Here is a 13587-nt window from a genome sequence, read left to right as displayed (position 1 = left end):
ATAACATTTGTAAAGGACTGGTAAACAGAGGTAAAAGTTGTCTGTATCAACAGTGTTTTTCAACAATGACCAGTGCAAAGCAAACTTCGATTCAGTCTGTAATAACATGAGGGAGAACAGCGCTGGACTGACAGAAGAATTGACAGACGTCGTTATCATCCGGGTACCAAGTGGGCGCCATTTGTAGCCAGGATGAAGACAAACATAATTCGGATTCCAGCTTTATATCACTTATGAATTCATATGATAAAAAACTGTAAATTCAATCATAACCACGTATAAAACGTATATAAATACAACAAATTGCGAAATGCTGGCGTCTTGCCTTGTCAGGTGATAGGCTGCATAGTGTCTGGGTGGAAATTGTGCAGCGGGAAAATGTTACTAGTCACATGTCTGTCATTTGATTGGCCAATGTCTCATTCCAACGCCACACACACACAAACAACACACACACACACACATTATATTACAGCATGGTAACAATCCCTTATCATCACCCCCCCCCCCCCCCCAAAGGGCAACCTACGATAGTGCCAGAATTACTGCACCATCGGCCTTATTAGTCACCCAAGCAAGATTGTGCTGAAGATACCTATGAATAGGTTGAAGCCAGAAGCAGGCAATGGTTTTTTAGGGTCTGTAGGGGACCGAAATAAGGCCTCATTACCAATGTTAAACAGCAGGTATTTTTCCTAATTTTGCTTTGAAATCCCCAAACAATGAAAACAAATCAAGCAGGGTAGCCCAGTTGTTCAAAACTCTTCTTCACAGGCCCACAGATTACAATTTTTGCTTCAAAATTGTTAAGTAAACCTAATTTTTTGGCCTCTGTTTATTTGACTGAGGTAAGCTGTCACCAAATTGAAAGTCAGAAGGAGTTCAGTTATACCTTAATGCACTCTGGATTAGTTTTCTCCCTACTTCTTTGTACGAAACATTTTACCAATTTGAAGCAAATGTAGCTATTTTTCCCCAATTGGAAAGGCCCAGGCCCTTGAAATCAAGACCCTAAAAAAACCTGGCAGAGAAGAGCATTGCTGAGGAACAAGCATGCTTTAGAATTAGCCCAGCACAACAGAGCAAATCTTCAACCTCAGGATACTGTGCCAAATGTACCTCCAGCACCAACAAGACCTCTACCACTTCTTTGTTAGATTTAAGAAGGCGTTCGACAGAAAATTGCATGCAGCGTCATGGGTCACCATGAGGCTGTACAACACCAATGCTGACCTGATCAAAGTCATTGAACATCTCTATAACACGGCAACCCGCACACAACAGCATTGGGGCCTGGTTCAGTACCACAGTAGGAGTGAGGCAAGGATGCATGCTTTCCCCTACCTTATTCAACATCTTTTTGGAGAGGATCATGGCTGACGCAGTAGAAGGTCACAGTGGAACTATCAGCATTGGCGGCAGAACAAACACCAATTTGTATTTTGTCGATGACATAGACGACCTTGCAGTGGGAGAAGAACTTGTAAACCTTCTAAAACTCTTGGATAAAACATCTACAGTCAATGGGATTCAGATCAGCGCAGAAAAGACCAAACTGATGAAAAACAACACCAAAGGCATCAGCACTGACATCAAAGTGAGCGGTGAGAGGCTGGCCACTGTCAACAACTTCAAATATCTCGGAGCCATTGTCAGCGACGAAGGGTTCAAACCTGAGATACTCGCCAGACTACCCCAAACCACTACAGCGCTCACCAAACTCAGGACTACCTGGAATGATAGGAACATTACGGTCAGCCCAGAGATCAGACTGATGCGCTCCTTCGTCATATCCACATTCCTGTACGCTTGTGAATCACGGACCCAAAGAACAGACACTGAAAGAAAGATGCAGGCCTTTGAGATGAGATGCTTTCGTAGACTTCAGATCACATCACAAACGAAGAAATCAGGAACAGGATCAGACAAACTAACAGGTCCTTTAAAGACCTCTTGTCCATAGTAAAAAAAAAAAAAAAGGAAACTGAAGTTGTACGGGCAGGTCTCGCGATTATCAGGACTTGCAAAGACGATCCTACAAGGCACAGTGCAGGGAGGGAGAAGACGAGGAAGGCAGAGGAAGAGATGGGAGGACAGCATCATAGAATGGACAGGCCTAAAACTGAGCAAGTCCCTCAGAATAGCAGACATCAGACGGGGGATAGTTGGGAAGTCTTCGATGGCGTCCCCACGGTCGCCCTGACAACGGGAGAGGTGAAGGTTATATAAGTATCAGCCAATAATGTCATTAAATCACATTTTCTATTTTCCTCCATCTTTGCAGCTTTGGCATATTGATGATATACCTTTATACACAGAAACATATCTGCTTTAAGATCTCCTCAGGTCTTCCCACCCTCCACAAGAGAAAAAGTTCCTCTCCCCGAACGCTGTTTTCCTGATGATGTCAAAATGATGAAATTTTATACGGTAATTATTGATATGAGTGTTGTTTATGGAATATCGGATCCAACCTTTGATGTTGCCTGTTGAGCATTACAGTCAGAATTAGCATATTAGTCCGACTGCGTTGTTCATCGGACACTCATAAATATATTTTAAATTATACAGTGATTCATATCTACTGACAGCTATTTTATTAAAAACTTTTTGTGATCATGATTGGACTTTCATTAAAATCACACCATAGAAAAGTACTTGGTTTAAAAAACTCGGCCACGAATTATTCAGGGGGGGGGGGGGGGGGGTCCTCCTTCACTTCATGGATTCAATTCATCGGTTGAATCCTACATTCTTACCATTAGACACTATTATAAAAAAAAAAAAAAAAAAAAAAAAAAAAAAAAAAGAAGAAAAAAAAAGAAAGTGCAATATACATTATTACGTTTTACTCGGATGTGAAAATAACTAAGATAACGGAAAATTAATGTTGTCAAAAAGTGCCTCGGGTCCCCACCTGATCTTGTGTGCCTTGTTGGTATGACTCGCGATTCATTACACCTGATTCTAAATCATTCAATAATATACATGTAGCGCCGTTGGGCTATATAAAACAAATTACTCTAAGGCGCTTTATACAAAGGTAAAATGAATGCAACAATAAAACACAATTAAATGACAGTATGACATACTTGATCTTATATATCTGTAAGTTTATCAAAATAATTAAAACACAATACTAGTAATTAAGATCGATAGCTAAAACTTTGTAAACAGTCGCTGTTTATAGAATGCTATGACCTTTAATATTATCAAATACATATTGAATAAATATGTGTGTCTCTGTTATTTTATCAATATTAGAATCATCAATGTGTACGCGACAATTATCTATTCAACTAGGGGATTTTTACGGTAGTTTGTTAACGTATAAAGTATTTTTAAGTAATTAGCCAAAATATTCAGCCATTTCGGATGCCAAATCTGGAGTTTTTATCCATATATGACAATAAGCCTTGTGAATGTGTGGCGAAAGGGATGGGGACTCTAAATTTGCCTCCCCCCTCAAGACTAATCTAGTAGATGAACAAACCGTAACATATCCGTATTCAATCTTTTTTAACTTTCGTGACTGCATTCACATTCCGTAATCCGCACCGAATGTATCACATCAAGATATTTTGCATATTTTGACTTCGCAGTCATTAGGTCTATAATATTATAATTCTGGTCTTTTTTCTTCATGTTGTTTCCTTACCATTATTTCTAGAAAGAAAGAAAAAAAGAACTGTTTATTGACTTCGCGCGAAGTTTAAATTTCAAAATGGCGACTACAGCGAAAACATGACAACAATCATTTCTATCATAATGCAGTTTTTAATGCCGTTAAGTTATGATTTGTTTTCAGTTTTAACGAGGAATTTTGTGTATTTAGTGATAAGATTTATTTCAATTCAGTTTAAAATTTGACAGAAGAAAATTTCCAGCACAGTAAGTATACGAACAAGTCTGTGCAGATGTAAACAAAAAGACGAAAAAGAAATTGAAAACTTGAATGTGATAGTCATGGACGAATCACCATGCACTTATATATCAAAGTGATATGAAAAGGAAATTGTATGAAATTTAATTAAGAATACTTAATTGATTGTTCGCTAGCACTACTATTGCATGTCAGTTCCCAGATTTAAGTGTGTGAGGCATCCGGAAGGGGGGGGGGGGTAAAACTCGATTGTTGATAAATAGAAGTGTGATTGATAAAAATTATATGTACAGCAACCCATTTGATGCTCATACTTGTGAAGCAATAAACTTGGGCTTTTGACTTTTCAGAATCAAAATGGAAAATATGGAGAAGGCGTCGATCATCAAAACTGTCATCATGTCAGCTAATCAGTATATGTTCAACAAGAACAACTCCAACATGATCTTATTCCAGCATCAACTAGATGTATGTCCATTGTTTTTCTACTGTAATGTCGAATCACTAACATCTGTGATGAGCAGTGCCAAGTACAGTTGTACTAAATTAAAGTGCTGACTTTCAGTATTCTCAGTTGGGACTAAAGATTTATTTCGTGTATATATTATTACTACAGTAACTTGATTCCAAAAGTTGGATCATGTGGAGTCCACAGGCATGGATCATCAGATCAATCGAGATGCTTCAAGTTTGATCTGATGATCCTCGACTGTCAACGAGACATGATCGATCTAAATCTTCGGATCAAGTTACTGTAGTAAGGATAAATTTATTGGATACCCCCTTATGCATCTCTTAATCCACATTAATAGGATAATAAATGTATTCCAAAGCTTTTTATTTGTCTATAGATGCCACATTCCCATTGTCAACTAATTCTGAGATTCCCTTCTTTGTTTTCCTCTTTGAGTTTATTTATATTTCCAGAAGATTTTAGGGTTTGACTTTGCTATTTTCTTTTCTCTTTTTTTCCCGTTCCTATTCATCAAGATATTTAAACATAGTTTGTTGGGAATTTTCTTTTGAATTATGTTCCATCATTTTCCTGGTTTTCTAAAACCCTTTTAAGGTGATTGTCACATTTGTCTTTAAGGGTAGAGAAGATTTTACCTACCTTAACACACAGGGTTTTGATAAAGAGTTTTGCACAGGGTTAACAAAGTTAGCATTGCCCCTAAATATTTACTGTGATGTCACATTCAGCAGCGCCAAACTGGTTTCCTGTTGATTAGTAAGCTATTCTGACATGTCAATCAATAGGGCACCATTTAAAGTTAGTAGGATGCTTTTCATTTAAATAGGAGTCTCAGATTTCATCCAATCAATGTAAAGATGAATATATTCAGTTTTAATTATATATATATAATATGCCTATACAAAAAAGCAGCCCAGCTACTCTTACTTATGTAGTTTATAGCAGTTAATTTGATTAAAGAAAAGCAGAGGGGGGGGGGGGGGAATTAAAACAAGAAATCATATGGTTTGTTAGTTCATGGGAATATATTCATGTGTATTTTTAAAACAGGTTCTATTAGGAATTACATCTCGAGGATCAGACTTGAAGTTTTTCCATCCACGAAACCTCCTGCCAACAGAATGTTTGACTGTGCTCATTGATATCATGAGAGAGACCAATGAAATGAAGCCCTCACTGATGATTAAGTGCCTACAGCTTCTACGGAACCTTGGTACTGTCATCTGTTTTCTTTTTTAATGACATCATTCATGTTATAAAATATTTCACTACAGTTCCGATACCAGTGATTTTTGTCAGGGTCCTTTAGGATCAAAATAAAACCCCCATTCTAGATTGAAAACACCACATCATGCTTTTTACCAAAGTGCAAGCAATTTCCAAAACAGGGATCGACACTAACGATTGCCCGAGGCAAGTGAAAACCCAGTTCGGACAAGTGTAACTCGATACACACTTGCCCGATGGGGCAAGTGATTATTTAAGTAGGAATAATTAGGAAGTGTGATTTTTATAATAATTGTGTTAGGCTTGATGCATATCAAATATTTGAAAATAAAGTCCAACTCCGTATTACTGAATCATCAGTTCATTTTTTAATGCTACAACTACTAGCGAAGATCGTACTATATCTTATCCTATCAGTAAGTCCTTCCAAATATCATAAACTATCCAGCGTTCGACTTATCTTAGTCATGTTTGTGAGAAAATGGCGGCTTTACAAGTATATTAGTGAGGTAAACGCTCAGAAAAAAGACGATAAATGAAAAGGCAATGTTTAAAATAAAAATAAATCCGAATTAAAAAGAAAACGTAAGATTCAGGCAGTGTGACAATCCTTATTTTAAGGTTTTATCGACAGCAATGAGATATGTACCATGTGTCAGAAATTCATGCAGCGCTACACCGGCTATCGCCGGTACTTAAATTTGTAATTTCTTACCGGTAATGAAATTTACAGATTTTACAGCATCCATGAATAGTTTATTGAGTCATTGAATAAAAATTGATTTGTAATACTTTTGAAACTTTTTTTTTAAAAATTGAAATAATACATTGAGCATTTGAATTAAATACAAGTATCAAAATCTGTCTCATGTTACGTCCCTTGTTCCGTTATTTTGCGGTGAAATGATCTATTTTCCTACAATGACCATTGTAATTTTCTTATTTATAACTCTCAATGACAGTGACATTTTCTATCAATTTCATTCAGCTACAATAATTTAACTTGTATGGCATAATTAATTCACAGACCGTATAACCTCTTACACTAAGGAAAAAAAGGGGAAACCTGAAACAGGGAAAACTATTCTAAAGAAGTGAAAAGTTAGCTATTCACCGATTGACACAGAGAGAGAGCTAATTAGAATTACTGGTTGATAGATGTATTAGAGTCTAAAAATTTTCGGACAACTAAGTTTTTTATTCGGACAAGTGAAAGTTCAAATTTACTTGCCCAAAGGGCAAGTGAGATAAAAGGTTAATGTCTATCCCTGCAAAAGTATGTCTATCCCTGCAAAAGTATAAAGCTGTATATTGATAAAGATAATTTTTATTTAACTTCAAATTTTAGGATTATTTAGTTGAATTTATGGAATTGAATTTTAATGACATGATTAAACTTTTGCTCATTGCCACAATCCGAGGAGGAAAATATTAATTGAAATATGAATAAAATGAAAGTATATCAGTCAATATTGTGAGATCTCGTTGTAGAGAATCTTTTTTCCTACCTAGATAAAATGGCAATTTGAATTCCCATTTTAGAAAGGCTTAAGCCCTAAGTGTTTGATGTTAAAAAAATCACTGGATATGTGACTAGCCCTATGTAACTTTGTAAGAGTTCTGGTACGTAATCTGAATGATGTTAAGATATCCCTCACATGTGAAACTGTACAAGGTTTAATCTAAATGAGGACCCAAAGTCTTATTGAATATGAAGGGCTTTTTGTTAGTGTGTTTATTTCATAAGAATGTTAAAGGTTTTTTATAATCAAATGTTAGAGTAAAGAAAATTGTATATATACATCATAAGTTAATACTGCACATTCTTTTAGTGTATGAAATATTGTGAGTTGTTTTCCAGCTGTTGACAAATATATCCGAGAAGCTTTACACGAGTCCTTTAACCTGACTCCGGTCCTGGTAGATATAATTAAACATACATGTAATTCAGCTGTCAATCCTTTATGTATGGAGGTAAGTGTATTTAGTTTAATATTGTATTTGATGAAGTTTGGTTTCTGATTTTTTAAAAACAAGTACTTCATGAATATGGGAGACTTTTGACCAAATGTAAAGGGAGGTAAAAGTTGACACCTCTTGTGACCCATATTGCTTTATTTTTACGTTTTGTTAGTTAACGTTGACGATCGTTACCTTTCTATTTTTGTTCTAGTCCCTCCATTTATTACAAAGAATAATATATGGGCATAAAATGGTACTTCAGGAGTCGTATGTACAAGACCTGTTGGATTTCATCATTCCACACATGTAAGATTTGTAAACTATATCTGTAGGTGAAAGTGAAAACAGGTAGAGTGTGTTCACCATTCTGAATTTTGATTTCAGTGATGTGCTGACCTTGATATGTTTTTTTTTCTTTGCAGAACAGACCCTGCCCAGGATTGTACTCAGGTGTGTCTGGGACTGCTAGTCAATCTCTGTAAAGAGAACTTCGCTATTCAGACCTATCTCAAAAACATGGTGAGTTTGTTCAGTCCCCTGTGATCTGCTCCATCATTGATTGATTTTGATAGTTTAGAATCTGACATACAGCAGCACATTAATGGGATTGTTATTGTGTATATTTAGTATCTACCTGTATATTGTATAATTTACAGTATAATTATAAAATGATGTTTCTAGGGATTTATCAAGGTTCTTTGTACTACATGTAAAGCTTACCTTTCCATTTTTACAAAAAAAAATTAATATTTCCCCTTTCACAGGTAAACATTTCCCATTAAATTAAGGGGTCATCCATAATTGTCAACCATTTTCCAAAGTGTGCAAAAAGCACACTTTTTGAGACCTCCACCCCTCCCCACCCCCACCCCCACCCCCCTCAAAAAGTGTACATCAACCATTTTCAAATTCCCAACAAGAAGATCGACAATCAAGTTTATGAGCAATTTAGTTCAAATAATGAGTTCTTTAATATTGGTACCCCTATTTCTTGTTATATATGAATGATATAATGTTTTATAAATTTGCAAATCCTGTGTACATAATAGATTTTTGTTTTTATAGAAAAAAATGAAGATGTCTCTGTTTTATCTTGTCGTCTTTTCACAATAAAATAAAACCGAATTCCACGGATACGAAATAAATCCGGAAGAGAAAAAAGAGCGTACGGTAAAATTGTCGATTTTTTTACCCCCCTCCCCCCGAGCGTGCTTTCTGCACACTTTGGGAAATGGTTGACAATTATGAATGACCCCTAACATGTTTAATAGTAGAAAATCACACACAAACACACACATAGTCCCTGAAATGTTCTACTTTCCCACTTGAACGGTGAAAGAATGGTAAATGCAAGTTGAACAAACACAGAGTCAACGATGAATGCAAGATGAACAATTTATTCGGAATATCTCGGATGTTTTCCTTACATTGTTTGTATCTCATAATTAGATAAGAAAAGAAATATTTGTATTTAAGGAATGAATTAATTTTGTTGTTCCCAATATTACCAGACTACATTAAAAGCTTTTTAGTGAACATTTCCCAGAAGTAAATAATGGTTATCATGGGTAAACCTACACATACTTTTTTTTTTGCAAATTTTAGCCAAAATTCTCTTAATATTCAGTACATCGTTACACAGTCAAAATTAAAACTGTCTTGTAGCAAACATACATGTATCAATGTTTCACTTAAAATTTATTATCTTCCTAGGCACCTGATCACTACCTCTGGTATATCCAGGGGTCCGTGTTTGCCCAGCTCTCTATTTTGTATTGCTTTATATAGGAGTTATGAGATTGATCACTGTTCATTATCTTTGCCTTTCATTATATTTGCCTTTCATTGATACATTTAGCTTCCAATTTGAACCACAATTACCTGTTTGAGGATTAAACCAATAGAATTTCAAATGTGAAGCAGTTTTAGTAGTGAGGAAAGGTGTTCTTTTTTGTTGTTTACATAAATATGCCTATATACATGTACATGTATGTTACATTTTAAAATTATTAATTGATTCATTTTGATATTTGTTTTCCAGTTGGCAGTTCTAGTTTGATACATATGATACATAAATGTACACCTGATTTCAGGAGAATTCCAAACAGTTGAAGAGGACCCTATTGAAACATATATCTGGATCTGACGGAAATCTGGACTGTATCATCTATTCCATCTCTGTTGTCACCAGTGTGTGGCTCCACGACCAGGAGTATGATATGGTGTGTACCTACATGCAGTGTTTGTCATATTACAACCTTATTCAGGCAGTTTCACTTTCACTTCTACAAAAATTTATTTCAACTTTATAAAAATAGCATCTTGATAAGGCCAATTCAACTTAATTAGTAGATTATCATCCAGGGTCAGCAAAAAGTATGGGGCGGGTGGGAGGATTTTATTTTTTAATTTTTATTTTCTGAGAAAAATATTAAAGACAAACGAGTTTTTTCCCCCAACAAATCCGCATCATTTAATGGCAGATGGATATCAATCTGTGCTATTTTCATACACTAATTCCAGGTTAAGCTTTGATTTAAGGATATAACAGAAATATACCTAACTTCTTCAAGATTTACGTCTGTAAAAACGCGAGAAATTAAGAAAACCATATAAATCTATTTTCTTCACGTGACTTTTCACTTTCCTATACCGGAAATGTAAACAAGAAGTGTAAATACTGGAGTCGGACATGAAAATATTTCGGAAATCGCAAGTTTCGCAAAATAAAAAAAATTCGGGGCGGGCCAATTTTTGAGGGGCGGGCGGGGATGATAATCTATCAATTAAGTTGAACTGGCCTAACAGTGATTTTTCTAAGGCCCAATTTGGGTCTGAATTTTGGCCCTTTCCCCTCCTAAAAATTGTCAATTTTTTCCCAATTTAGCTTGCATTTTTTCCAATAATAAAATATTGAAAGGAAAACCTATTTGAAAAAATTAAACATTCGATGTGAATTATATATATAAGACTTAACATGCTTAACAAAGGGTTATGGGAATGATGATAGTTGAAAATTTTAGAAGGTTAAAAAAAATTAGATGTGTAAAATAAAGATGATATAATGTTTGATATGATTTTAAAACTTATTTACGATAAAATTGATTTTTCCCTATTTGACTGAATTGTCGACAATTTTTCCCAATTCGAAAGCCGCAGGACCCTTGTAAAAAATGTAAAAAAAAAAAAAAAAAAAAAAAAAAAAAAAAATCACTGGATGAGGAAAATATTGGACAGTAACAGGATTTTTTCATCATTTAGTTGAGTATTTTTAGTACTTTGTACAATGTCAATTTTATGTTGTGCATGCCATGTTGCATAATAGATTTGAAACATTATGTGAAAATGTCGCAAAACAAAGCTATAGTGACAAAAATCAAGTTTATAATATTTATATGTGTGATTTTTCAAACATGGAAGATTTCAACATTGTCAGAAAAAATCCAAATATCCTAAAGTCAATGATTTTTAAAAAAAAAATCAATAGAGCATAAGATAGTTTTTAGCTCACCTGAGTTGAAAGCTCAAGTGAGCTTTTCTGATCGCCTGTTGACCGTCGTCTGTAAACTTTTTACATTTTCGACTTCTTCTCCAGAACCACTGGGTCAATTTCAACCAAACTTGGCCAAAAGCATCCTTGGGTGAAGGGGTTTCAAGTTTGTTCAAATGAAGGGTCATGCCCCCTTCAAAGGGGATATAATCACAAAAATAGGTTGGGGTCATTTAAAAATCTTCTTCTCAAGAACCACTGGGCCAGAAGAGCTGAAATTTACATGAAAGCTTCTACTGACATAGTGCAGATTCAAGTTTGTTTTGGTGTAAAAAATCCCACTGTCAGACATGTACAATGCATTCACAAGCACTAGTGATGAAACGATTGTCATCGACAATCGATTGTCGATCGTTTTTGGCTCTTCGATTCCGATTATCAATTTTATTTTTCATAATCGATTGTCGCCCGTACACTAGTTGATAACTAATCCGAGATTCATCTGACTGTTAACCCCGATTTCATATCGTGATACGTGCGGGGCCGAGTCAGAGTGGACTCTATTGAAAGTGGGAATTCAGCGACACCAGCTATTGTCGCTGCTTTGCCTACCTTTTACAGCTTTATTTTGCGGGTTTACTTTCCAAGACGCGAGGATTCAGTTATCGAATGATTATTCTACAAGTTAAGCATGACTAATACGATGCTATAGCCATGTAAAAAGCTCTAACACTGACAAATGAAGCATCACTTTGACTTGGGGTGCCGACTTGCCATTTGATTTCTTTACGCATGACGTCAGCACACAAATACACAAAATTCCAATCAGCGTCAAAGTAGTCTGACATGATACTCAATAATTGAATCCTATCTAGATTTGCGAAATAAAGTTGTAAAAAGTAGGCAAAGCAGCTACAATAGCTGAATTCCAAATTTTCAATATGGAGTCCGCTCTGAATCTTGCACGCACATGTCTCGATATAAAAGTCAGAGAAATGTCGGGATTAATTAATAACTTTATATATATATATACAGTATAATCTGTCTAAACCGGCTATGTGTGGTTCCAAAGAAATTGGCCGGTTTGCACAGAGTCCGGAGTGCAGAATGTTGACAATAATGAGAGTTGCTTCCCTTGTATTCACTATCTATGCATACGTGTGTAATGATTGCTAACGTTTTAATATATCACAAAAGAATTCAAAATGTAAAAATAGAAATGTCAGTGTTTTATTGTCGTGCTCATTTGAAAAAGTTTCAATTTTTATTAAACAGTTTAAAATCTGGGAATTATTCGCGCAATTTTCTGTTGGTAAATTGTCAATTTCGTCTACACCATCGCCGTTATCAAGTGCTACATTATGTACGTTCGTCAAGTTTGTGTTGTGTTCGTTTAAAATTTGTCTTTCCCAGCTTTCATTGTAAATGTATCGCTTTCAACTGTCTCAATTTGTGAAACGGAAACTAATGCAATGCCGAGTGATCGACCGGACATGGCGAGTTGTGCTAACTAACTGCATATCATCACTGTCTGACTCGCCATAGAGCTCCGAGAAGTCCACGAGGGGAAACCCTGCTTTTGGAAAACATAACGGGATTGTTGCCGATTTTGTTTCATTCCAAGACTGTATCGAATTCATCGATTAATTGAACTTTGTCTTTAATGTCAGTTCTCGTCTCTGTCGTTAGGGGGAGCACCATTACCTCGTGCGTAGTGCTGTCATAATTGAAAAGTGCACCCCCTAAAAATCAGGTTTTATTTTAAACTGATCGCGATTCCTCGCCAGTTGCACTCTTTTACTTACCTGTGGCTTCCCTTGAGACACCCTTTGTGTACACCGCGTGTGATCGACCGAATACCGACAGGTTGGTCATCGTGGGGTGGCTGGTTTAAATGCGATAATTAGAGCTAATTACGAGCAGTTGGGACCTTGTGTACACCGAATGCAATTGACCGCAACAATTAGGGTGGTGTATCATCGAGGGGCCGGTTTACACAGGATAATTAAAGTTAATTGATAGCAGTTGGGACTGTGTAAGCCGGCCGATATACAGAATACGCAGTATCCGGAGTACAGGGAATTATTAATGAAGGATTTGTTAAAGAAATGTTAGGGACTATATTTTGTGGCCGGAATTGACAGAGCGCCGGAGTACTCAGAGGCCGGTTTGGACAAATTATACTGTATATATATATATATGTATGTATGTATGTATGTATGTATGTATGTATATCCTAACCCAGGGACACCCAAGTCAGACGTCTGGATTATTCCCCCCTTAAAAGTAAAGCAAATCTTGATTTGTGGCTAGAGAAAACACATTTCATTCCTCGTTAGACCTAATAGGCTAATATAATATAACATGTATGTTCAATACATGTATAATGTTGCACATATATCCGAGCATGAAACTAAAGAGAAATAACCCCAAAATGTAAATACCGATTATATCGATCATTGATCGATACAGTTCTTCTGATTATGATCGATTATCGATTATGATTTTTTTTCGATTATTCAACACTAACAAGCACAGCTTTTAAATATC

At 35.8% G+C, this 13587-nt stretch overlaps 1 protein-coding gene and 1 long non-coding RNA gene across 3 annotated transcripts in view; one reads left to right on the top strand and one right to left on the bottom strand.

The window, feature by feature from the left end:
- LOC130052770 (uncharacterized) overlaps positions 1–13587 on the bottom strand; it is an 85396-nt gene that overhangs the window by 45932 nt on the left and 25877 nt on the right. The window lies entirely within an intron of this gene.
- LOC125673991 (protein CIP2A homolog) overlaps positions 3719–13587 on the top strand; it is a 49608-nt gene continuing 39739 nt past the window's right edge. For both annotated transcript variants that reach the window (XM_056158665.1, XM_056158664.1), the window contains exons 1-7: positions 3719–3891; positions 4234–4351; positions 5409–5571; positions 7447–7559; positions 7759–7853; positions 7970–8066; positions 9641–9769. In XM_056158665.1, coding sequence (XP_056014640.1) covers positions 4241–4351; positions 5409–5571; positions 7447–7559; positions 7759–7853; positions 7970–8066; positions 9641–9769 — 708 coding nt within the window. In that variant the 5' untranslated portion in view covers positions 3719–3891; positions 4234–4240. The remainder of the gene's footprint in view (positions 3892–4233; positions 4352–5408; positions 5572–7446; positions 7560–7758; positions 7854–7969; positions 8067–9640; positions 9770–13587) is intronic.

Source organism: Ostrea edulis, chromosome 3 (assembly GCF_947568905.1).
Source record: "Ostrea edulis chromosome 3, xbOstEdul1.1, whole genome shotgun sequence".
NCBI classification, from domain to species: Eukaryota; Metazoa; Mollusca; class Bivalvia; order Ostreida; family Ostreidae; genus Ostrea; species Ostrea edulis.
The sequence above is the reverse complement of the archived record's forward strand: the minus strand, read 5'-3'. Positions and strand labels throughout refer to the sequence as shown.